Source organism: Dermochelys coriacea, chromosome 26 (assembly GCF_009764565.3).
Source record: "Dermochelys coriacea isolate rDerCor1 chromosome 26, rDerCor1.pri.v4, whole genome shotgun sequence".
In the NCBI taxonomy this organism is placed as follows: domain Eukaryota; kingdom Metazoa; phylum Chordata; order Testudines; family Dermochelyidae; genus Dermochelys; species Dermochelys coriacea.
The window spans coordinates 7,543,357-7,568,390 of NC_050093.1; the positions used below are offsets into that span (position 1 = coordinate 7,543,357).

General features: G+C 44.0%; 1 protein-coding gene across 3 annotated transcripts in view; it reads left to right on the forward strand.

Annotated features, from left to right (window-relative positions):
- DOCK5 (dedicator of cytokinesis 5) overlaps positions 1–25,034 on the forward strand; it is a 135,890-nt gene that overhangs the window by 94,574 nt on the left and 16,282 nt on the right. The window contains exons 31-48 of one of the 3 annotated variants that reach the window (XM_038384661.2): positions 384–484; positions 1,850–1,908; positions 2,932–3,086; positions 4,832–4,917; positions 5,349–5,505; positions 7,676–7,716; positions 7,830–7,920; positions 9,817–9,936; positions 10,902–10,991; positions 12,121–12,225; positions 14,203–14,344; positions 16,560–16,641; positions 17,711–17,795; positions 19,181–19,267; positions 20,455–20,631; positions 23,383–23,466; positions 24,422–24,559; positions 24,675–24,829. In XM_038384661.2, coding sequence (XP_038240589.1) covers positions 384–484; positions 1,850–1,908; positions 2,932–3,086; positions 4,832–4,917; positions 5,349–5,505; positions 7,676–7,716; positions 7,830–7,920; positions 9,817–9,936; positions 10,902–10,991; positions 12,121–12,225; positions 14,203–14,344; positions 16,560–16,641; positions 17,711–17,795; positions 19,181–19,267; positions 20,455–20,631; positions 23,383–23,466; positions 24,422–24,559; positions 24,675–24,829 — 1,955 coding nt within the window. Of the gene's footprint in view, positions 1–383; positions 485–1,849; positions 1,909–2,931; positions 3,087–4,831; positions 4,918–5,348; positions 5,506–7,675; positions 7,717–7,829; positions 7,921–9,816; positions 9,937–10,901; positions 10,992–12,120; positions 12,226–14,202; positions 14,345–16,559; positions 16,642–17,710; positions 17,796–19,180; positions 19,268–20,454; positions 20,632–23,382; positions 23,467–24,421; positions 24,560–24,674; positions 24,830–25,034 lie in introns of those variants that run through there. The other 2 variants (XM_043502956.1, XR_006277089.1) reach the window with 2 other exon arrangements.

A 25,034-nucleotide genomic window follows, 5' to 3' on the forward strand; every position in this document is an offset into this window, starting at 1 on the left:
GTCAGCAGATAGGCCATGATCTCGGCACACCAGCAATCTACTTGTTAGGTTTTTCATGAGCATCAGGGCAAAGGAGAGCTTTAAAGAGGGATTTGGTGTATCTAGATTCATCAATAGTCTTCTGGGTGAGCATTTTAAATAGATCAGATCAAAAGGAACAAAGTTTGATGGTGCAGATTGTATAGCTCTTCATCAGCTTTTACACCTGTTGACCTCCTGTGGGAATTTATTTTTCCCCATTCATTGTAGTTGTGTTTCCTCATTAATACCTGACAGAGAATCTGCAGCACTATTGACGAAGTAGCTCTACTGTACTGTGTGTTTCTATTCCTTTGTGGTTTTCCTTTCTTTAATCAGTTTTTCCCCTCCCCTCCCCCCCACAGCTCTGGAACAATTACTTCCACTTGGCAGTAGCTTTTCTCACTCATGAATCCCTCCAGCTGGAAAACTTCTCACAGGCCAAACGCAACAAAATTATCAAGAAGTAAGTTCACATTTAAATGTGGTCAGGTGATCTTACTCCTAGAAAATTAAACCCAGTCTTTATATTGTGCTCATCTCGCGAGGCACACCTGATACAATCCCTGGATATGTCTGTACTGCAATCAGTGTATGACTACAGCTCCTGTAGATGTACCTGGGCTGCTTTTAATCTGGTTAGCTTAGGTACCAGAGCAGTGAAGCTGTGGCAACATGGGTTTCAGTGCAGACTAGCCACCCGAGTAAGTACGCGGGGCTCTGGGTGGATTTCTACATCCTCTGCTGAAGCCGTCGGTTGCAGTGTAGACATACTGTGCATGTGGGCTCTCTGTGACCGGACAGTTCGTGGTAGGTCCAGACAATGGGCTCTGCATGTTTCGGTTGAGTTTAAACACGTGAATGGTTTGGTTAATTCTCAAACAGAGGTTGTTGCTTCTTTAAGGTCCAAGATAGAAGGTTTTCCTCAGCTGTAGTCCTCAAAGTAAAGAATTACTGGCTTCCCCAGCCGTAATGCAGGACAAGTGAGCAATATCCAGCTCATCCCTCCAGCATTAAGACCTCTTCTTCTCACAGCTCCATTCCCTGTAGTGTCAGTATTGCCAATCCCAAGTGTTCAAAAATCCTGAGTCAGGCCCCCCAAACTCATGATGTGGGCTTAAAAATCTTGAAAAAAGGTAAGGTGCCACGGCATCCACAAGCCCCTGCTGGAGTCCTAGCACTGTGGGCTGAGGGGGGAGGTTGTGGGCAGGGCAGCAGCAGGGAGGCACGTCCCAGGACTTTCTCCACTGGCTGCAACCCCACAAACCTGCCTTCCACTTACTGGCAAGCTCCAGAGAATAGCAACTATTTGCTAGGAACCGAGAGATTGCAAATAAGGGGAATCCATTGCAATCCCATTCATAAAATTATCAAGTGCCTTCTTAAAACTCGTTAGGTTTCTTGGCCCTAGTCCTGCCATTGATCAGCTGTTGCAGAATCTCACTGCTCTGATGGTTAGAAACCTTGTTCTAATTTCCAGCCTAAACTTATTCATGGTCGTCTTACCATGATTTGTTCTTGGACCAACATAATCCTTCATCTTAAATAGCTCTTCTCCCTCCCTGGCGTTTGCCCCCTCCTCCCCCCCCGAAGATGTCTGGTGTCCACTCACCTCTTGGCAGCTGGGTGGTAGGGAGGAGCTTGGCCTTCAGTTCTTGAACTCTTTACCTTAGATGCCCAATATTCAGGGCTACGTTTTTAAAAAGGGCAGGCTAGTAGATTGTGCAGCTAGATTGTTAAATTTCCCTGTCAGTTTAACAAGACTAATTTCAATACGTGCATTTTTTTTCTTTTACCTTCTTCTCTCATTGAATATTTTTTCCCTTTCTAGATATGGGGACATGAGGAAAGAGATTGGCTTCAAAATAAGGGATATGTGGTATAACCTGGGTGAGTTCCCTATCTGTACAGTTCACAGTAGTGTGTCTGTTCTCCCTCCAAAACTGGAATTCAGTTCTTCTGTGAGATGGGGCTCTGCAGTCCATCCGCTTTGTGCCTGGTAGCTCTTGCATGCTGCTAGAGTTCCACCGAAGCTGTGGACCCTCGGGATTAGCTCTCCCGTTCTGGGACTATGCGACAGTGAAAGCAAGTAACACAGAGATTTTGCCAAGGAATTTCTAAACCAGTCACACGTTACTCACAGACACAGCACAAGAGAGATGCATATCTATGGAAAAACAACAAAACCTGCGTGCAAATCCCTGCCTCAGTTTCCTTACCCCTCTGAGAGCCCTGTAGGTTTTGGTCAGTATCTTATAGGAAGTGCAGGAGCCTTCTTCCTCAACTCCTCTTCCTCCTGCACAGCCTTGCCTTCTTCTGATCTTCTTTCTCTTCAGGGAGAGAGTCTCACATTTAACATTTGAATCGCTTTGTCTCTCCCTGTCCCTCTGTTGTTGCTTTTTAACTTCTCCACTCCTCTGAGCTGCCACCTCCTCCAGCCCCAGTTAAAAGCAGTTAGCAATTCATTCGCTTTTGGCTGGTAGCACCCATTGTGCTGCTAGGGCAAGATTATTCAATTGTCAATGGTCCTGAAGGACTGTCCTACTCAAGGGCAGACATCCAGGTGCCGGTCCCCTTTCCCTTAACACCAGAGGCTGGTGCACAGATACAATCATACAATCCAGTCAGTAGCGTTAATTCCCACAAACAGATTCCCAAACCGTCACACCATATAAAGCTTGAGAGTGGGATTTTCAAGAGAAACTCAGTGATTTAGGAGCACAAATGGCAACGGGACATAAAACTGCACAATTAATGGGTGTCACCCGCTTTGAGAACTTCACTGGCACGGAATGTGTGCACGGTCTTCTTGTTACCTTGAAATGACTAATGTGCTCCCAGATATAGCCACCTGCCTTCAAGCCGCTGCATTCCACTGAGCAGAGGCTGGGTCTAATCTTCTCTCTGTCACAGGCCCCCATAAGATCAAGTTCATCCCATCGATGGTGGGTCCAATCCTGGAGGTGACCTTGACACCCGAGTCCGAGCTGCGGAAAGCTGCCATCCCCATCTTCTTTGACATGATGCAGTGCGAGTTCAACTTCAGTGGGAACAGAAACTTCCATATGGTGAGGGACCGTGGTATCGTCAGCACTGATGTTTCATGCCGTGTGCTGGGCAAGTAGGAAAAAAGCAAATAAAGGAGTTTTGTTTTGTTTTTTTAAAAGGAAAGTACACACCCAGCACAAAGCACTGTGAGTAGTCTATTGTACGGCAGTTTTATGTGGTGAACGTAGCAGGAGACTGCAAGTCTGGATTCTTGTGTTCTGTTACTGACTGTGTTGCTGTGTAGCCTTGGGCAAGTCACTTAACTTCTGTGCCTCAGTTTCCCCATCTGTAAAAATAGGTGAATACCCATCGCACAATTGCAAAGGGATTTGAGATCCTTGGATCAAAAGGTGCATTATAAACTAGTATTTACTGTTTATCTATATAGTGTTTGTATTACCATAGCACCTAGCAGCCCTAGTCCTAGACCAGAGCCCCACTGAGCTAGGTGCTGTACAAACAACAGAAAGAAATGGTGGTTCTTGTCCCTGGGGTCTTGCAACCTACATAGCAATAATTCTCTGAGGGTAACTTCTTCGCTGCAAATATTAAGTTGTTCTGATCTATGGAGCAGTTGACATCCTTAATAATCCCTTCGAAAAACTTTAGCCCTCACAACACCCCCATGAGTATCAATATCCCCCACTTTATTGTGGCTATGGTACAGAGAGGGGAAGTGACTTGCTTGAGTTTACCCAACATCTGGGGTAGAACTGAGACTCGAACACACGTCTCCGACACACAACTCTGGGCTACTTCCACTGTACTTCTCGCTGTATTACTAGCCTGAAAACGCTGGTAGGGAAGGAAGGAAAAAGAGGTTCTTTGCTTGGTGCCCAGTTATCCCTTCAACTCTAGCAACTGCCACTCGGAACTTTTCTTCCCACGTTCCTCGGGGGTGCTAGTCATTAGCATCACAGCCAGTAGGCAGGGGACACTCTAGTGACACTATGGTCATTCTGCTCCCTGAAGACATTTGAAATCATCCATCCAGGAGGCAGCCTCCTTGGCATTCTGCTTTTCAGATGCACAAGACTGTTGTCACAATGTGATGCATGTGTCCCTTAGCGCTGTACATGCACCAACCCTTCCCTGCTTGGATCTCAGCTGAAATACTCAGAGGGGATCTTATTTTCCTCTGGGTCATCAGCCTTTGGCATTGTCTGCCCCGAGATGTGCTTGGATCGCTGGAGCGTATGGGAATTGCTTGAATGCTATGGGATGTTGGGGCATGAATGTTTAATACTGGTTATAGACACGCCTTGGTATCTTGGGGCTTGAATTGCTTACTACTGGGACGCTGGTTCCAAGAACACCAGTGGTAGTCTGCGGTATGATTGGGATTTTATGCTTGATCAGGGTCACTCCTGCTCACACATACACAAAATCAACCTGATCATCAAATCTGTGGCTGGCAAGAAATTTCCCCCTCCACCATATTAGCAGGGGCCTTGATGGGGGCTTTCCCCTTTCTCAGGAGAGAATAGGGAATCATCCATTAGGATCAGGGGGATGATCAGGATCAGTGATCCCAGATGATCAATTTCCTGTGACTTCTGGTTTGAGCAGGGGAGCTGTTAAATTTTCTGGCTCCTTCCCTGTCTTCTCTGTCTTTTCCTTGGGTAAAATCATCCTCTAGTTTGGCCAATTAGATCAGTGCCCCATCATGGGGAATTCAGAAATTCCTCCTGCAAACACATCCGGGCTTCATTCCAAGTGCTCAGGATTTGTTCTGGTTTTGAATTTGTGTGTGTCTCTTTTTTAGCTTGAAAACGAATTGATAACCAAACTGGACCAGGAAGTGGAAGGGGGCCAAGGGGACGAGCAATACAAGGCCTTGCTGGAGAAACTGTAAGTGTCTGAAACACACTCGGAAGAGCACTAAAAAACCCCTAATTCTCTACTTCAGATGATTGAGTAACATAGAGAATGTGCAACCCACAGTGATCTCAATATGAATTGGCTGCTGCCAAGATGGACTGATTGGCTTAAAATTATAGCTTTGTTGTTGTTTGCATTAGAGCAGCACCTACAGGCTCCAAATGAGATCAGGGAGCTCGTGTGTTAGGTGCTGAACGGCTTCTAGCTTCCTGATGAGCAAAGCAGAGTAGCAAAAAGCCTCTTTCATGAAGATCCATGTGTCTCCATTAGAGCCTTTTGGCCCAGTGACTTAGGAATGATGATCATAAAGTTCTGTTAGCAGTAGAAGCACCATCCAGAACTTGAATGGAATCTCTCTCTTCTTTATTTCTCTGTTCTTTCCTCCGGCGATATGCCTGTAGCCTTTTGGAGCACTGCCGGAAGCACAAATACCTGTCGAGTTCTGGAGAAGTGTTTGCTTTGCTGGTCAGCAGCCTGCTTGAAAATCTCTTGGACTACAGGACCATCATGCACGATGAAAGCAAGGAGAACCGTATGAGCTGCACTGTCAATGTGCTGGTAGGAGGGGAGGCCTCTGGTGCTAATTTACTGACTTGCTTTTAACATTATAATCATTGGACAGACTAGGTATTTCCAGAGTGCAGGTGCCAGGCTTAGCTTGCATGTGAGATTCATCCTGAAAAATGATTCATTCCTGAATCTCCAGGAAAAACAGGAGAACATGAAAGGTGGGAATCCTAAAGACAAGATTAAATATCTTTCTAAAAGACATGTTTTAATCAATCCTCTGGGAGAAATTCTACAGCCTGCAAATCCAGGAAGTCAGACTAGATGATGACAGTGGTCCTTGAGGCCATGTCTACACTTACAAGTTTACAGCGACACAGCTGTACCGATACACCTGTGCCACTGTAAAAGTTCTCATGTAGCCTTGTTATGCCGACGGGAGAGAGCTCTCCCATCAACATAATAAAACCAGCCCAACGAGCAGCGGTAACTATGTCGGTGGGAAAGCATCTCCTGCTGACGTACCGTCGTGCACGTGAGCACGTATGCTGGCAAAACTTACGTCAGTTGAGGGGGAAAGGGGGGGGGGTTCACACCCCTGAGCGACCAAAGTTTTGTTCACGTAAGTGCTAGGGTAGAGGTGGCCTTAGTCTGTGACACGATTTTCAAAAAGACCCAGTCTTAGCCTAACTCTGCTCCCATTGATGTTAAAGTTTTACTGTTGGCTTCAGCACAAGTGGCGGTAAGATAATTCAGAGCGCATCTGAAAATGCCACTCTTAGCTTTCAGTGACCTGACTTTGGTCTGCCATCTAGGGGGATGTTCTGGCAGGACTGACTGAACCAACTCTGAGCAGAGTACAGCAAGCCTAATTGAAGGTAGTGCTAATTTGGGAAGCCAGCCCCAACGTTGAGCGAAAACTAAGATGTGCGTGCAGAGCCTGGCACCCCAAAGCTAAGTGATGCTCCGTATTTTAGGTTGGTTTGTTCTGCAGGTGAGGCAGTTGCGATCAGCTGAGCAGTCTACAGATGAGGAAATTGTGGTTTGGCTGCTGATCAGATGAAAAAAAACACCATTAGAAAAGCCTCTCCAACGGTGTTTGGGGTATCTCTACCAGAGTTTGGGTACTCAGAAACAGCAGTGATCAGAGACAATTATAGGTTGAGGGAAGATAACCAAATGTTTTGAACCCCTGAAAAAAGATTCAGGCTCAAATGTAGGGCTCTTAACCTCATTTGAACTGGATCATCTGTTCTTACTATTATTTGCGGGGATTGAAATGTTCTCGTATGCCACTTCATTGCTCTGTTTCTAGCTAAAGTTGGGCACAAAGCAAACTGTCAGCGACAAGCAGCTGCAAATTTTAGAGGGGTTTGTCATCGAAACTCGGATACAGATTTCATGGCTAACCCTCATTTTCATAATACAGCAAGCCCTGGATTCCATATCCTCAGAAACTGAGGCGAGGATGGTGATGCCTAGTGAGAGGAGCCAAGGGTCAGAGCTGGAATCGGGAATGAAGAGCTAGAACAAGGCAGGAATAGGTCTTGGAGCAAGGCTGGAGCTGGCTGCGCCTGTGGAGTCTGTCACTATGAGGCAGAGGAGAGTTCTAAGTCATGAAGTGACGTTGAGAAGACTGAGCTGCTGTTTCTCCTGTGAGGCTTATATATGTGCTCTGAGAGTCACCAGACCAGCTCTTGGCTTGGCTGGGGCCTATCGCAAGAACGACTCATCCCTGCATGTGGCTTAGTTCAGAAATGACCCTTCACCTCGCACTTACCACTCGCAAATTGATAGGAGTTAGAATTTAAGCTTGACTCCTTGACCCTCTCTCAGCTGCTCGTCTCTTTATGGGTTACAGAATTCTGCCTGAGATCACATTTGTCTGACAGAGAAAGGATGGTCCGGTGCTTAGGCCACTAGCCTAGGACTTGGGAAATCTACGTTCAACTCCTCTGCCACAGATACCTGTGTGATCTTGGCCAAGTCACTTAGCCTCTCTGTGCCTTAGTTCCCCATCTAGGGATAATACCACTTCCCTACCTCACTGGGGTGTTGTGAAGATAAATACATTGAAGATTGTGAGGCGCTCAGATACTGTGGTAATGGAGGTCAGATAAGTACCTAAGACTGATAGTCCTAAACAGGTAATTTACCTGACTCTGTGTGAATTCAGTAGTTTTTACCCCAGTTTGATAACCGTGTGTTGTTTTCGCTGCAGAATTTTTATAAGGAGAAGAAACGGGAGGACATATACATCAGGCAAGTTGGCTGCCTTCAGAATTGCATATAGAAATCTTTTATTCTCACTGCTTTTGGGTGCCTCAGTACAGGAGCCTTCAGATCAAATCCCTGTTTGCTTCTCATTCATCCAGGTATCTGTATAAACTTCGGGACCTACACAGGGACTGTGAGAACTTCACAGAGGCAGCATACACTCTGCTTCTCCATGCAGAACTCCTTAAGGTGACTCATTAGAGGCAATTTTAGTATTTTTACGGGGTTTGTGGAATTTCAGCTTGACAAAGAAGACCAAACAACGCAGAATAATAAATCTGTGTGATTTTTTTAACCTGAAAAGGTTGCCAAGGACCCGAAAAGTTTTATAAGTTGCACATCAGGTATAAGCTGGGTAGAAAATGGGTAGTTGATCAAAGCAGGAGAGCGATGTAACTTGCACCGATTTGGCATGCAATCCCGCAAATCTTTGGGTAGTATGGTCTAGTGGGTAGAGCACTGGACTGGGAGTCAGGAGATTTGTGTCCTGTTACTAGCTCTGTCACTGCGTTGTGATCTTACCAAGACACTTGACTTCTCTGAGTGCCTGTTCCCCATCTTCAAACTGGGGATAATGATCAGAGAAACATAAGACAGGAAGGGACCTGGACCTCTAGTCTGTACTTGCTCATCTTGTCCGTCCCCCTGTACTGAGCAGGACCAAGTATATCTGCTGCATCCCTGACAAGTGTTTGTCTATTCTGTTCTTAAATACCTACAATGACAGGAATTCCACAGCCTCCCTGGATACCCTGTTCCAGTGCTTTTAACTATCCTTAGAGTTAGAACATTTTCATAGAACCGTGGGACTAGAAGGGACCTCGAGAGGTCATCTAGTCCAGTCCCCTGCACTCAAGGTAGGACTAACTATTATCTAGACCACCGCTAATATCCGACTTGAATCTCCCTTGCTGCAAACTGAGGCAGTAACTTCTTGCCTGATGGTTGGAGGACATGGAGAACAATTGATCACCATCATGATAGACACCTTCCTTTCCAAAGTGCTCTGAGATCCACTGATGGGTAGTGTATTTTTTATTTTAGTAGTCCCATTGGCTTCGGTATGACTGCTTATGTGACTAAGGGGTTGAGGATCAGAACACTGGTGTGAAAAATGAGTGTTACTTACCATTAATTGGGCATTCTGTGGGTATGGAATTCATCCCTGGCGTAGACAAGTGCCAGGTTGCACCTATCAACAGCAGCGCTGATTTTCTTTCCAGGACTGTTGGAGATGGTCCAGGGGTAAAATGTGTATTGGGCATCCAGGGTACCGCTTACTCATAAACCTACCTGTTAATTTCTCTTGCTGCCATGGCCCCTTCCTCCCACTTGTGTATCAGTGAGGCCTTGTCTACACACAGACGTGCCCTGATTTAATTAAACTGGTGCAAAATTCAGTGTGGATACTCTTATTTTGGCTTCAGAGTGGCTTTTTGCCTTTTAGCTTGAATTTGTGCCAAAAAATCCTGACCTGAACTGAAATCAGAGCTTTCACAGAGCCATTCAGATTTTGATTTGTTTAAAATGATACCTTACATTAAAATTCAAGGTGTGGTGTTGCGTGTAGGTAAGAAATTATGTCCATTTCATACACTCATCTGAATGTCAATTGTTTGTCAGTTGCACAGCTTTGTCACTTAGGCCTGATCTATACACACACAAACACACTTGCACTGGTTTAACTAAAGGTGTGATTTCTATACCAGTTAAACAGATGCAACTTTTGTGTGCAGACACTCTTACATCTATTTTAAACCTGGCTTATGTCCATTTAGTTTGCCTCAGTAAATGTATAGGTGCTTAACCTGTATAACCGGTTTCAAACTGATAGAGTGTCCACAAAGGACTTCAAACTAGTTTAACTAAATTGGTTTTTAAACGGATTTAAGTTAAACCAGTGCAACTTTTGTGTGTAGTCAAGGACTTACTCCTGTTTCCTGACCATTTATTCCTGCAGTGTAACTTACACCTCCCTTTGCATTGCTGTTGAATTTGGTTCAGACACATCCACAGGAGTTGAACCCGCTCACATTTGGCTGAACACGTCCCGGTTCTTTTCAACTGTTTTTTCCCTTTTCCCAGTGGTCCGATAAGCCGTGTGCTCCCCATCTGCTGCAGAGGGACAGCTACTATGTTTATTCACAACAAGAACTCAAGGAGAAACTCTACCAAGAAATCATCTCTTTCTTCGACAAGGGCAAAGTGAGTCTCTCTGCAGATCTTGAGTGGCTCGTACAAACAAATTGACCAGGAAAGAAAGGGAAAGATGATAATGTAACAGGCCTGTGTATAAATGAAAAAGCTAGGATTTTTTCAAAGGATTCAATTGCATTTCAGTGGGAATTGGGCACTTAACTTCCTTAGATTCCTTTGAAAATCCAGTGCCCCCTGTGAGTCAAAGGTCTCATCCTGCATGATGCTGAGCACTCTCAACTCTAGAGCTGGCAGAATATCGGGGTAGGGGATAATTACAATTGTTTTTCCTGTCTTTCTTTTTCCCTTGACAAACATTTGTATCAAAATTTTGAACGGGGAAAAGAAATTGGTTGATTGTACTGAGCTCCCATTAGCTGAATTCTTAACAGATGGCTCTCCCATTCCTTCCCCATGGTGAGTGTAACTGCCTTGCAAGAGTAGTTTCAGTGGTGGTGGCTGCTCTTCAGGGTGTGTGCTGAGAAAAGGATTTGAGCCTAAAGGTTATGTTATGAGAAAACAAAGCTTTTTTTAAAAAAAGCAACCACCATATGTTCTACCAGCAATCTATACCAAAAGATGCCTCATTGGTAACAAGCTAAAACGCTTAGGCCTGAGGCAGCATGGTCCATTGGGCCACTAGACATGAGTCAGAAGACCTGGGCTCCTTTGTCTTGCCATCTGACCTTGGGCATATCACTTCCCCTTCCGTGTCTCAGTTTCCGCATCAGGGCTAGTGATACTGACCCTTCTTTGTAAATCACTTCGAGATCTACAGATGAAAAGTGCTATATAATTATCATGAACATAGTAAGAAATATAGTATGTACAGTGTGAAGCTCTCTGGAATGTCTGATCTTTTAACAAAGAACTACCTGAAGTCAGCTAAATTTCTCATTGACCTATGGGAGGTAATAAATGCTTTTATAATAAATGTTCTTTTTTACTGTTGTTGTTTTGTTTCTTTCCTGGAGATGTGGGAGAAAGCAATCCAGCTAAGCAAAGAGTTGGCTGACATGTACGAGAACAAAGTCTTTGATTACGAGGGGCTTAGTAATCTTTTGGTAAGGTCCCTTTTTTTGGCTTGGGTTGGCTGCTGCCTCTTTAAATGGGTGTTGCTGGGTAGTTCCGGCCCAAAATATAGGCTATTATTTGTTTAAAGGTTTTTTGCAATGCTTAATATTAAAGAGGAATATTTTCATAGCTGTTTTTTTAAACTTTCTTTTGCCATTAAGATACATGAACAGAATATATCGTAGTTTAAATTATACAGGTGTTTTACCCTCCTTTACACTAATAAATTAACATTTCCATACAAGTATAATAAATTTTGCTCCTAACCTTAAAACTATTTCTATATATCTCAACAGCGTATTATTGCTGTAGCACCTGGCAAGCCGCACTCTTGGACAGGACCCCATTATGCCAACACAGAAGAAAAAGATGGGTCCCTGTCCCAAAAAGAAAAGGAGTACTTGTGGCCCCTTAGAGACTAACAAATTTATTAGAGCATAAGCTTTCGTGAGCTACAGCTCACTTCATCGGATGCCTTTGGTGGAAAAAACAGAGGGAAGAATTTTCCACCAAAGGCATCCGATGAAGTGAGCTGTAGCTCACGAAAGCTTATGCTCTAATAAATTTGTTTAGTCTCTAAGATGCCACAAGTACTCCTTTTCTTTTTGCGAATACAGACTAGCACGGCTGCTACTCTGAAACCTGTCCCAAAAAGCTGACTGTCTTATTTAACCTGCAAAGATATAACCAGCTGCTTGCTGTTTTGTGTCTCTGCTCCACTTCTGCCTATGCCTGGATGTTTGACGCCATTTTGTTTGGGCAGCCTCATGCCATGTTTATTTTGTGATGTGATATCTCTGGTCCCTTCGGACCTTAATATCTATGAATCTATGAAGACAGTGCAGTCACGAAATCTAGTGCATGAGAACCAGGAAGTGACATTGACTATGACCAAAACTCAGTCCCATGTCAGCGAAGTACAAAAGAGTGCTAAGGATAAGCAAACATTAAGTTGATGGTGTTTTTTACAATTCTTTTGGATTTAATAATATGAGTAATATTTCAGAGATGTGTTGCTAACAGCACAGGGTGAGAAAACAACCTTGTAAATATGCCTGACAATGTCTCTGTGAGCTAGGAAATGAACACATCAAGGGTTTTCTTTTCCTTTTTTCCCAGAAAAAACGAGCCACGTTTTATGAGAATATTATGAAGGCAATGAGACCTCAGCCGGAATATTTTGCTGTTGGGTATTATGGGATGGGTTTCCCCTCATTCCTCCGGGTAAGAATCCTGCAAGTGCTCAGACATTACAGTGATAGGTTCTATAGGAAACCCTAGAGGTGAGATATCAGAGGTTTCTAGAGGATTTTGATGCCAAATGCCTATGAATCTGAATGGCAATTGACCATCTAAATCACTTAAGTGGTATGAAAATCTCACTGGAAATGGCCTGAATTCTCAGTTACACTCAGGCCCTTTTACTTTAGTATAAATGAGAATTCAGGACAGTTTGTTGCCCGTAGCCTGCTGGGTGATCCAAGTGATCTTATATGGATTTAGAGGGAATCTTTCATATGTTTATGTGCTCTCCACAGTCTCTTAACTGCTTATCCTAGTGATTTTCATTGTAAGAGTGGGGGTTTTTTTCGTGTAAATAATTGACCCCCATGTGCCTCCAGACTGTATCGGTCTAATTCAAGGATATGGGTCACTTCACTTTAGAAAGTTAATGAGACTTGTCCATCCCGGATGCACTGGAATGCAAAGAGGCTTCCTGTTTAGGGTTGTGTTAGTGCTGGATCCACACTGTACCAGTGTTCCTCAACCTGTTCAGTTTGGTGACCCTTATTTGAAGTCAAACACATTCACGGCCCCTTTACATTTATTATAAAAGTAAGGGTAACAGTTGTATTAATGCTAACAGTGATACGCCTGTATCATTTAGGGGTGTGTGTTTGTTTTTGGGAGGTTGACAGAGCATACCTGACCTTGAAGGGGAAGGATGTGTGGAGAGCAAAGGACTGAGATTTTCTTTTCTTTCGATTGTAATAAAATTGTCAATTCCTCATGACTTCCTCTCTGGGTGTTGTGATCTACTAGTGTGTGTACACACACACACACACACACACACACACACACACACACACACACACACACACACACACACACACACACACACACACACACACACACACACACACACACACCCTATGCTATACAGCAAGTCAGACTAGAATCATAGTGGTTCCTTCTGGCCTTTAAATATCTATGAATCCAACACATTTGACAAACACCAAAACTGACAACAAAACAGTCCCAATACCATCCATCTTCCCAGCACAAACTTGACCTGCCTGGATGTTTAACAAATAGTTTGTGCTGGCTTAGCAACACAAGGCTGGTTTTCTCTTGTCCCTCTCTGTTCTGTGACCCACTAGGTAGGGTGAACAGATGTCCCGATTTTATAGGGACAGTCCCAATATTCAGGGCGTTGTCTTATGTAGGCACCTATTACCCCCAAGCCCCTGTCCCAATTTTTTACACTTGCTGTTTGGTCCCCCCCCCCCCCCCGCGCACCACCATTAGGACATGTACATGATGGTTAACAATGTGTGCTAATATTTGATGTGTGAAATCACTCGAACAAACTCAGTGACCCTTTTGTGGAGAAATGAACTACCAGCAACATACATGGTTGCAAAATGTCACTGCTATTAAAGGTTTACACTTATGAATTTATTGTGGACTTCAAGTCTCAGCCCAATTCCACTGCAGCCTTCATCTCTGCTATTGTTTGTTCCCACAGTGTATATATCTGGGTACTTATGTGGCACTCCTGACTGTAGTATGAATGCCTCAGAAGCGTTAATTGATTTTATCCTGTCAGCTCGCTTATGAAGAATTATCCTCATTTTGCTAATGGAAAACTGGGGGCACAGGGTAAAATTAAGTGACTTGGCTGAGGTTACACAGGAAGACTGTGGCTGAGCTAGGAATTGAACCATGGTCACCTGAGCTTTTGGAGAGTACTTTATCCACTAGACCATGTGTGATGGAGGGATTAGTGGATGGGGTTGTCTGGCCTATAGTCAGACTAGATGGTCAGATTTGATGACTACAGTAATCATCTAATCTATTAATCAATGAATTCATAACTAAAACACTGCTTGGCACAAAATTTTAACCACCCAGATCTCACCCCAAGTATGTGTGATGTCTGAGTCGCGTCTAATTCTCATTTCCTCCTGCTGCCCGCAGAATAAAATCTTTATCTACCGTGGCAAGGAGTATGAACGGAGGGAAGACTTCAACCTGAAATTGCTGACCCAGTTTCCAAACGCCGAGAAGATGACCAGCACGACACCTCCAGGAGAGGAGATCAAATCTTCCCCTAAACAGTGTATCTTTTAGCTATTGTTTGGTTTGTCATATTCAAGCCCTACTTCCTCTGCTTGAGGTGGCAGAATCTGTCGTGCTGGTACTTTTTCCACACAACATGTAATTAGACTACGGAACTCATTGCCACATTATGTCTTTGAAGTCAAAGACTTAACAAAATTCAAAGAGGGATCCGACTTCTATATGGATGACATGGAAATACAATAATTACAACGCTAAAAAATGAATAGGGATATAAAACCTCATGCTTCAGAGTTTAAACCAGTCTGTTAGAAGTTAGGATGACACTCCTGTGGGGGTCAGATTATCCCCCAGCTACCCACTGTGGAGTTTCTTGCACCCTCCTAGCAAGTGGCGCTGGCCACTGTTGGAGATAAGACACTGGGCTAAATGGACCATGGGTCTAATCCATTCTGGCGTATAAGAGGTGAAAGTGGGGTACAAAGAGGGGCCTTGTCTCATCTCTTCTGGACAGTGCAGTTTATTGTCAGTCATGAGGAATCTGATTATTTCCAACCAGAAATTGATACTTTTTAAAATTTACTTTTAATTTTTGTAATAATTTATAAATGCTGATGAAAGGTGCCAGGTTCATAGCCCTGGAGATTGATTTCTGATTTTCCATCTCTATACTGGAGTAACTCAGTCAGCAGCAGCAGCATAAAACTGGTGCTTCAGAGTGAGAATCAGGCTCAAGACTTCTCTTTACTAACAGTAAGGATGATTAAGAAATGCCCAAAGGAAGTGGTGGATTCTCTTGGTGTCTTCAAGACCCAGATGCCTTTCTTTGCTTTAGTCAAACACAAATTATTGGGCTCAGTGCGGAGATAGCTTAGTGAAATATTCTGGCCTTTGTCAGACAGGAAGTCAGACTGATACTTCCTTCTGTCCTTAAAAATCTGTGAAGTTCTCAACAGCAAAGACACAGCTCAGGCAGCTTCCCCTGCACACATCAACCCGGCCAGCTATCCACTTCGAAAAATTCATTCAAGACCAAACTTGGTATCAAAATTACCTCCTTCATTTCAGCTGTTTCAGCTGCTTCCTTTGCATCTGTTCATGTTTGCACTAACATTTTGGCCAGGGATAGGCCTGAGCTGCACAACATGGATGCAGATGTGAACTCTTCCCAAAGTTCGGGGATGTTTGGATGCAGGGCTTTGGCTTGGTCCATTATAAGAAGTAGCAGCTGCGTTGTTTGGATCTGGTACAGGTCCATTTCTGTTACTTATTGAAGCCATTTGAAAGGACAGGCAGTACTATTGCTCCAAGTACACTGTTACCACAGACAGGTTGATGATTCTGTGAGTAGTTCAATGTCAAGCTTTTTTTATTATATTTTAAATCCTGTTTGTTTCAGGCCCTTTGACATTTTTAACAGAAACTGTATCCTCGCTCGCTCTCTGTAATAAAATAACAGCTTGCCCTTTTACGGTTGTTTCACGAAAGGAACTCAATGTATGTTGCAGACGTTCCTTAAACCTTGCAACACCTCGGTGAGATAAGGAATATATAGGGAATTACATCAGCCACCATTGAAATGCAGCCAATTCTGGGGAGCAGTGAAGCAGCTGATCAACAGCAATATTAGATGACTGGGCCAGGTTGGATGGCCCTCCTTTTCATTCAGAGTTTTATTTTTGTGGCGTCGTCAGTAGAACAGAACAATGGCCCCAGATGTTGCAGTAACACGAATATAAAGTGTTGTGTTTTAGGCCACTATTGTAGACCATGGTATTATTGTTTATTGAATCTCCATCATAGCTCACCAGTGCAAGAGCTGGGGTTAGAAACACCTCTTCGCTGATTTAAAAAATAATAATCAAAAAAACAGCTTACGTTTGTTAGGTAGCTTTATCAAAGTCTGTTTTCTGGCTGAGAGCTTTGAAGTGGGCTCCGAAATGTAGATATACTCTGCGTCTCCAAAGCACGTGTCTGTAACACTCAAGGGAAACTCCATTGGCTGCCAATAGTAGCAGCAGATCCCTTCGGCTCTTCATGAACCAGTTCTTAGAGGGTGACGTGTGCACACGCTATTACACTAGGTCTTGTTAACGAATAATGTGCGTACTTTAAATGTCATGACAACAGTGCAGGGGACACATGGATTGTTCAGAAATCCGACACTGAAGAAAATGAGAAGGATGTTTCCTTCCTTGCTTTTATTCTCCCATCCGAGATCCTGGCGTTTTCCATCCTTAACAGGAACCCCTCAGATGTGCAGTGCTTTATAGTGAAGCCTGTGATGAACCTGCCACCCAACTATAAAGACAAGCCTGTTCCGGAGCAGATCTTAAAGTAACTTCCATTCCTTTACTTGTTCTCTCTTAGGAACGCTGAAGGGGTTATCAAGGGCACCAACCCCAATTTAGCCCACCTGAGCTGTGGTTTTCCGAAACCTGGGAAACTTAAAAACTCCCCATTTGCCACTGGCCAGTGATTATGATGCCAGAATATTTCCATTTCAAAGCACAGGTGTCTGGGGAGGAGATGAATGTTGAGTTTTTAATGGAGTTCATTGCGTTTCCCCGCGCTCAGCCAGCGCGATCCCCCTGTTTGAATTCACTCGCCGCTGGTTCTAAACTAACCATGTTTAAACACGGTTGTGTACAGCCCCGGAGCCTTCAAGGCTTAGCTGCCCTATTATTTTGTTTGTTGTATTTCCATAGCCCCTCGCGGTTTCAGTTGAAATTGGGTCCCTGTTGTGTCTCATGCTGTACAGTACGGTCCCTGCCCTAAAAAGTTTGTATTCTAAATAAACAAGACGAAGAGAGAGGATGGAAGGGGAAACTGAGACAGGGAGGTAAAGTGACTTGCCCAAGGTTACACAGCTGGTTATTGGCAGAATTGTAGCAAGGGAGGGACTTGGTCTCCTACAGGAATCCAGTAGTAGTTAGTGGCATTCATCCTGCAAGATGAGTGGGAATTCCAAAGCTCCTTGATTATTATATAGTTGTGATATAACATGGTGGGGGCGGAGTTGTGCTGCCCACACAGGCCAGAAGATTGTGTTTTTACAAACATGTAAGAGCTGTGTTTTTAAACCTGGTAGGCACAGGACATCCTGATCTTCCACCCCACCTTGGCAGCAGGACCCATCTGGTGGGGAGAGCTGCTACCTGATCTCCCAGACCAGTAATGGCATTGCAGGGCAGAGTAGAGGGTACTCACAACTTGATCCTCATCTTCCCCAGGGCTAAGGTATAGGTAGAACATGGCTTTTTGCGGTGTGCATAGGGGAGAATAAATTGTAGATCATGGCTGGGCCACAACCATGTTTAAACATAACTATTTTTGGAAAAGAACAAAAGGAGGAGGAGAGAGCCCCCCCCACACACACACACACATTTATTGTGTCCTTCCTTAGCTACTACAGAGCCAATGAGGTGCAGCAGTTCACATATTCCCGGCCGTTTAGGAAAGGAGAAAAAGATCCGGAGAATGAATTTGCGGTGAGTCCTTCACTTTCTGTTCAAAACACCTCGATTCTCTAAGTGGTGGGGGAACTGCTCTTTGTGCATTGCCTTTCTCTTCCTTTCAAAGGGCCCTGTCACCTTGGTACCTACTGAAGCACCGAACAGTGATATGAAAATCAACAGATCTAGAACGGGAGTACTTGTGGCACCTTAGAGACTAACAAATTTATTTGAGCATAAGCTTTCGTGAGCTACAGCTCACTTCATCGGATGCATTTGGTGGAAAATACAGTGGGGAGATTTATATACACACACAGAGAACATGAAACAATGGGTTTTATCATACACACTGTAAGGAGAGTGATCACTTAAGATAAGCCATCACCAGCAGCGGGGGGGGGGGAGGAGGAAAACCTTCTATGGTGACAAGCAAGGTAGGCCATTTCCAGTAGTTAACAAGAACATCTGAGGAACAGTAGGGGGTGGGGTGGGGTGCGGGGGAGAAATAACATGGGGAAGTAGCTGCTCTGAAATCTGAGATCTAGAACGTGTTCCTCATCTCCCCAGCTGTAGCAATGGGATTTGATTATTTAAAAGTGGGGAAAATCAAGAGCTGGGCCTGATACCATGATCTGAACACAGAGCTGATGTGCTCTGGAATGGAGGTCTGGAGCTGGGGTCCTGCCACTTGGAATTCGCTTACCCAGTAGTCCAAGATGGGTCTCTTAAGCAGCATTCCTAGGGAGTGTAAATGTGTGACTGGGGTTTGTGGTGGGTGTGATGATGTATGAGGGAATCAAGCCCAAACCCATAATAAAGCCTCAGTAAAGACCACAGCACTTTGAATTTAATCCAGCAATGGAGGTGGGAATTTCAGTAGAGTTTATTTCAGAGTAGCAGCCGTGTTAGTCTGTATCTGCAAAAAGAAGAGGAGTACTTGTGGCACCTTAGAGACTAACAAATTTATTTGAGCATAAGCTTTTGTGAGCTACAGCTCACTTCATCGGATGCAGATGTAGAGTTTATGGAACCTGAGTATAACATGTTAGCATCTGTTTTTGTTGCTTCCCAGAAGAGCCGTTGCTGCTATGTAGTGGCGATGCGCAATGTAACGCACTGCCTCAGTGTGTTGTATTCCCCTCTAGGGGCTGGTCCACATAGAGGGTAACAACTTATTGCTACTCGCTAATGGACTTACTCCATTAGCTTTAATGGTAGGAAGCTGTGCTTCACTGCTGAAAGGCCTGGGTTCTACCCCTGTTGTTGACATGTCATGATCACACGGAAGTCATTAAATCAGCCCAGTGAGTTGCAGCAGTCTGGTCTAGAGGTGCTGGAAGCCTGGCCTTGAGTCCTAAAACGTGTGGGAGTTGAATTGCAATGTTTTCCTTATGACTTTGTCTCTTGAATTCCCTGACCAGACCATGTGGATTGAAAGAACGACCTACACAACCGCCTACACTTTCCCAGGCATCCTCAAGTGGTTTGAAGCCAAACAGATTACGACGGTGAGTTCTTGGAAGAGGTGGATTCCGGTAAAGGGACTTGACCAGATATTGACTTGTAAACATTGGGCTTTTGCCAGGCTGGATCAGACCTTTGGCCCATCATGTCTGATGTGCTGACTCCAGCAATGGCCAATACCTCATATTTCGGAGGAAGGCAACCCACTCTATCTTCTATAATGCACCTGGCTATTTGACCAGTGCAGCAGGGAACCCCACTGCACACAAAATAAGCCCCAGGATAATTGTACGGTGCTTTGGCCAAATGCACCTCTATTTCGAACCCATCGTGCATGGTGGTAGGGAAGGGCCCAGCTCACCAAAAACATGTTTTGTGTGCTTCAGTCCCATTGAAATCATGGGGATTTAAATAAGTGCTTTAAGTTAAGCACACACGTAAGTGCTTTGCTGAATTTAGGTCCAGTCCCAGATTTCTGTAGGTTATTGGCATGAGAAATGGTCTTTCTTAAAGATATGATGAGTGGGGCCCCTGTACAAGTAGAAAGAATGAATCCTCTGTGTGTCAAGTTCCAGTCTGTTTTTTAATATGTCCATCACTTTGTGTCTTTATTGCACATTATCCCACCTCTGGCAGGTTGAAAGCTGCATAGGGCAGGGGACAATATCAGACAGAAGCAGTTGTTGGGGCTCCTTCTCTTTTGGGGGCCCTGTGGTTCTGGGCTGACTTGAGAACACAAAGGTTATCCTGATCTTCCCCTCTCCCCAACATATCCTGGCAGCAGATCCCACAGGGTGGGGAGAGTTGCTACCTAATCTCCCACTCCAGCAATGGTAATGCAGGGCCTGAGTGGGAGACACAGGCAGCTTGATCCTTGTCACCCCAACTGGCAGTGGCATCAGATCAGTCATTCAGTGGGTCATTTCCTTCTGATCTCTGTTTTCCCACTGGCAGCAGGATGCACATAGGGAGGAAGGGGGGAAAGCCGCTCTCCAATCTCCCTCTCCTGCAGGACTGGAAGGGAGGTGGTACTTGTACCAATATACCATGCTAGCAGCAGAATGGGATCAGGAAGCCGCTCAGAATCCTCTTGTCTGCCCTGCTCTTCCCCTGCCTTTGGTTTGAGGCCCAGCCCTGTGCTACGGTGTGCAAAAATTCACGGGCAGGATGGTGGGAGTTTCCAGAGAGGGTCAGCGAGGGATTTCTCAGTCTTCTCTTCATTACCGTTCAGGAGGAGATCAGTCCTTTGAAGAATGCCATCGAAACCATGGAGCTAACCAATGAGAAAATCAGCAACAGCGTCCAACAGCATGCTTGGGATCGCGCCCTGCCTCTGCACCCGCTCTCCATGCTGCTGAACGGCATTGTGGACCCTGCGGTCATGGGGGGATACACCAACTACGAAAAGGTCAGCTGGTTCCATGTAGCGCTTATCTCTTGTCCAAGGTGTTGACTTCTAAGTGGAAGGATGGTCTTGTGGCTAAAGCACTGACCTGGGGCTCTTGGTTCAATTTCTACCTACTACACGGACTTTGGGCAAGTCGCTAAAGGCCAGATTTTTAAATGGTGTTTAGGTGCTTAACAGGATTTTCAAAAGCACCTGTGATCTTAGCACCCATCAGTGGGCGCCTAAGTAGCTTTTAAAAATCTGTCCCTTAATCTTTCAATGCCTAAATTGCCCATCTGTAAAATGAGGTGATTCTTTCGCTCTAATCTGTATAGATTCTAAGAACAATAGAAAGAACAAAGGCAAGCAGAGGAAGGATGGTCTAGTGGTTAGGGTGCTAGTTTAGGAATGGAGAGAAATGGGTTCTATTCTCTGCTGTGCCACAAACTTGGGCAAATCACGTAATTGCTCTGTGCCTCAGTTCTCCATCTGTATAATGGGAACAACAATACTTCCCTACATCCCAGGGATGTTGTGAGGTTAAATACATAAAAGATAGTGAGGTGCTGTGGTGATGGAAGCCAGATAAGTGTGTGTGGGGTAGGTCTGCCCTTAAAAATTAGATTGACTTAGCTATGGTGCTCAGGGCTGTGGAAATCTTCATGCCGTAATTAGGTCTATTTAACCGCTGGTATAGACACAGCTAGGTTGACGGAAGAATTCTTCCATCAATTTAGCTACCACCTTTTTGAGAGGTGGATCAGCTACGTCAGTGGAAAACCCTCTTCTGTCGATACAGAAAGCAGCTACGCTACAGCAGTGTAGAGTAGAGTAGACAGAGATCAAAGTAAATTGACTTGTGTCTCAGTTTTAATAATGTCAGGTGATGACAGGAAGACAGGGATTTTTTTTTTTATAATCACTGTCTACCTGTCAATATATATTTTGTCTTGATAGCGCGACAGCAAAAAGCAGCGAATCAGAATGAAAACACAATCTGTCCTTTCGCAGTTTGTGCCTTTTTTTGGGATGGCATATATCTCCCTCATCAATTATGCTGAGCTGAAGCCATTTATTACCCCGGCCTCTAACCACATTGCAGAGTCCTGAATAATGCCACCTCTGGCATGAAATGTAATGGTGGTTTTCATAGCTTCAGTGTGTGGTGTTGGAAACGTGTTTGATTTTTAAAAAGTGTGGTGATCAAACAAAATGAAGCACAAACATTGAAGGGACTTGTGACAGATTTAACCCTGGTGTCAGTCCCCCGATTCCAGAGGGATTGCACATTCCAACAGGGATGAATTTGGCTAAGTATTTACCCATTTTATGAAGTAAAGTTAACGCAAAGTTTAGAATTATGAAAATGGGAAAGCATTTAAAACCAGGAAACTCCAGGTATTTGTAACCACATCTGGAAATACTCACAACCGGTTCATATTTTCCTACCTCGATGAAGGATCAGCAGAGAGAGAGTTCGGCATTTGTGGGCAGCCTGAATCCTGAGCTTTAATTGTGTCATTGTAGCTGGAAGCCTAAAGTCTCCATTGTACCATGGGCGTGCTTTCTTCCTCGAATAATTAAACTCTTCCAAGAAACGTACTTTGGGCTCAGCCCTGCAGTTCTCTCTCAGGCTACCCAGCTGTTGACTTCAGTGGGAGTTTAGGCTTTGTAGAACCATACTCCATTGGCCCACAAACACCTGTACATAAAATCCAGTTAAGAGAATGCTGTTTTAAAAGTGGATGGAAAGCTAACAAGTATTTTACCTGAAAATAGTCTTAAAAATTACTTATCCTGTGAACTGTGATTGTGGGAAACTTTGAGACTACGTTCGGTCACAAACCATGTGAATTGGTGGGAATTTAGTCCTGTTTTAAGGATCCAAATCAGGAAATGACTTAAGAAAAATGCTTAACTTTAGGCATGAGCTTAAATTCCTTTGGCTTCAACATGTGGTTAAAGCTAAGCACATACTTAAGTGCTCTCTTGAGTTACAGGTGTTTTACTGAACCAGGGGCTTTAGTGAAAGCTTAAGTGTGGAATCGCTACTGTTGCTTCCATCAGAAAACCCCATATAATTGCTCTGCTGGGGAATCAGTTCCACATGTGGCCTTGGATTCCTCAGCAAAGGGGTACCACAGGCACAAGGGTGGCTTATTAACCTTTTTGAGGTTGGAGTTTAAAATTGTGTGTTTGGGTACAATTTTGAGGGATTGCATGAGTACTCTGTTGCTTGTATGCTGGAGTTTAAAGAAACTTTGTTACTGAGATGAGGATTGTTTTGGAATCTTTGGCCTTTTGGGTGGTAGGTCGGGTGAAGGGAGATTACTCTGGATATTAATACATAGTGCAAGTCAAATGCTGAGGAAACGCTTTACCTTTTTTATTTTTCCCACTGAAATTTTGAAAATCAAAAATATTCAACCAAGTGGTTGTACTTTAGCAAATTTCAATGGAGAAAAAATGGCAAAACATTTGAGGGGAAAAAAGCATTTTTCTTACGGTTTTTGAGAGAAACAATCTTAGCTCTTAATTTATTAAAAGAAAAAGAAAGTTCTAGCAGCTGTAACATCAGACAACACTAGTTAAGAGACCTGGGAATCTTATTGAAAGAAAGTATTTCAGTCAGGGTAAGGACCAGGACCCTGTCTGAAACTCGTTGGTCTGAAACAGATCTTTGTCACTTGCTATTGGTGTTCTTGAGGTTAAAAGCCAACTATAAAGAAAACATAATGTTTTTATGCCTTCTGCTTTCCTCTTCGCTTTCAGGCCTTTTTCACGGAGAAGTATATCCAAGAACATCCTGAAGACCAAGATAAAATTGAACTACTTAAGCAATTAATTGCCTTACAGGTACCATATTGGGACGGGGGGGGGGGGGGAGAGAAAGAGAGAGGGAGAATTGTCACATTGTGTGTGTGTGTGAGAGATGTTTGTACAATATTTTGAAACAACACAAAGAAGAGAGGTGTTAAAAGAACACGGTTGCAACACCTGTACAATCGTCCCTTATTTTAAAAAGTTCTATGGTATTCTTACTTCGTGGTCCAAAACACTGCAGTCGCACTATGGCACAGGCTAACTTCCTCTTGACCCTAGTGGAAGTTTAGCTTTGATTAGAATCACATTGCTAGGCCTACAAACACCTGTGCATCCAGTCCAGGTAACAGAACGTAGAATACAAATACACGTATGTAATCTAAAGACTGAGGTAGGTCAGAGCTGAATTTTAAAACTAGATGAAAAATTATCAAGTCTTGTACCTAGAAAATGCTCTTAAATTTCTTTTTCCTCTGAATGGTACTGCAGTGCTTTGGACTATTATTCTGGAATATGATGGGTAGATTTTTCTCATTATCCTAAACAGTTGCTCATCCCCTTTTCCTATTTATTATTATTTATTTCTCTTCTCTACCCCAACTTTTTTTTTCATAATTCTGACGGTTGAAAAGTCACGCAGTCTGACCTGCTCTGTATGTAACCATGAAAATCGATAAGGAAGTTGTCATGAAAATTCCATTGCAGTAAGATGTCAACTTGTTCCCATATATTTCCATGTAATGAAGCCAGGTTAAAGCTACTTTACAGTTATATTGTACTCGTTTTGGAGACTGAGTGCTCTCCCCACACTTTACATACCCCATGCTAAAACACATACACGATCATCGTGTGAACACTGGGGGTTTGGAAGTGACAGAGAGAGAGAGATCCTTCTCGACCCCTGCAGCACTCAGCTTGCACTCTGGAGCATGAGAATTGATTTTCTTGCTCATAGCATTAGCTCATAGTATTTTCCTCCTTCTTTTAGATGCCTTTGCTGGCGGAAGGGATTAGGATTCATGGTGAGAAACTGACTGAGCAGCTGAAGCCCCTGCATGACAGACTGAAAACCTGCTTCAAAGAGCTGAAGAAGAAAGTAGAGAAGCTCTATGGTGTGATAACTCTGGTAAACATGACTTGTTTGTTTAGTGCAGTGTCTTAAAGAAACAGCCCCGAATTACCCTCTCCTTGTGAGTAGCAATTTCCAGCTCCTCATAGCTTTTGTATAATATCGTCTGCAGCCTTCCTCCCTGACGGAGAGGAAGCAGAGCAGGTCAGGCTCTGTGGTATTACCCTACATCATGTCTTCCACGCTGAGACGGCTGTCTGTCACCTCTGTGGTATCTACGTCCTCCACCTCATCTGACAGCACCTCCTCCAGGCCAGGATCTGATGGGTTAGTGACTGGCCTTTTCAAAAGTGTCAGACATTTATGGGGAGTGGGAATCACTTTTGCTCGTGGAGGTTATTTTAATATCGCCTTCTCAAGGGATGCGGCTTTATAACTTTCTTTTGCTTTTAAAATGAGGTTTCATCTAACCAGCAAATAATAGTACTTAGTTCTTACAGAGCACTTTCCGTCAGTAGATCTCAAAGGGCTT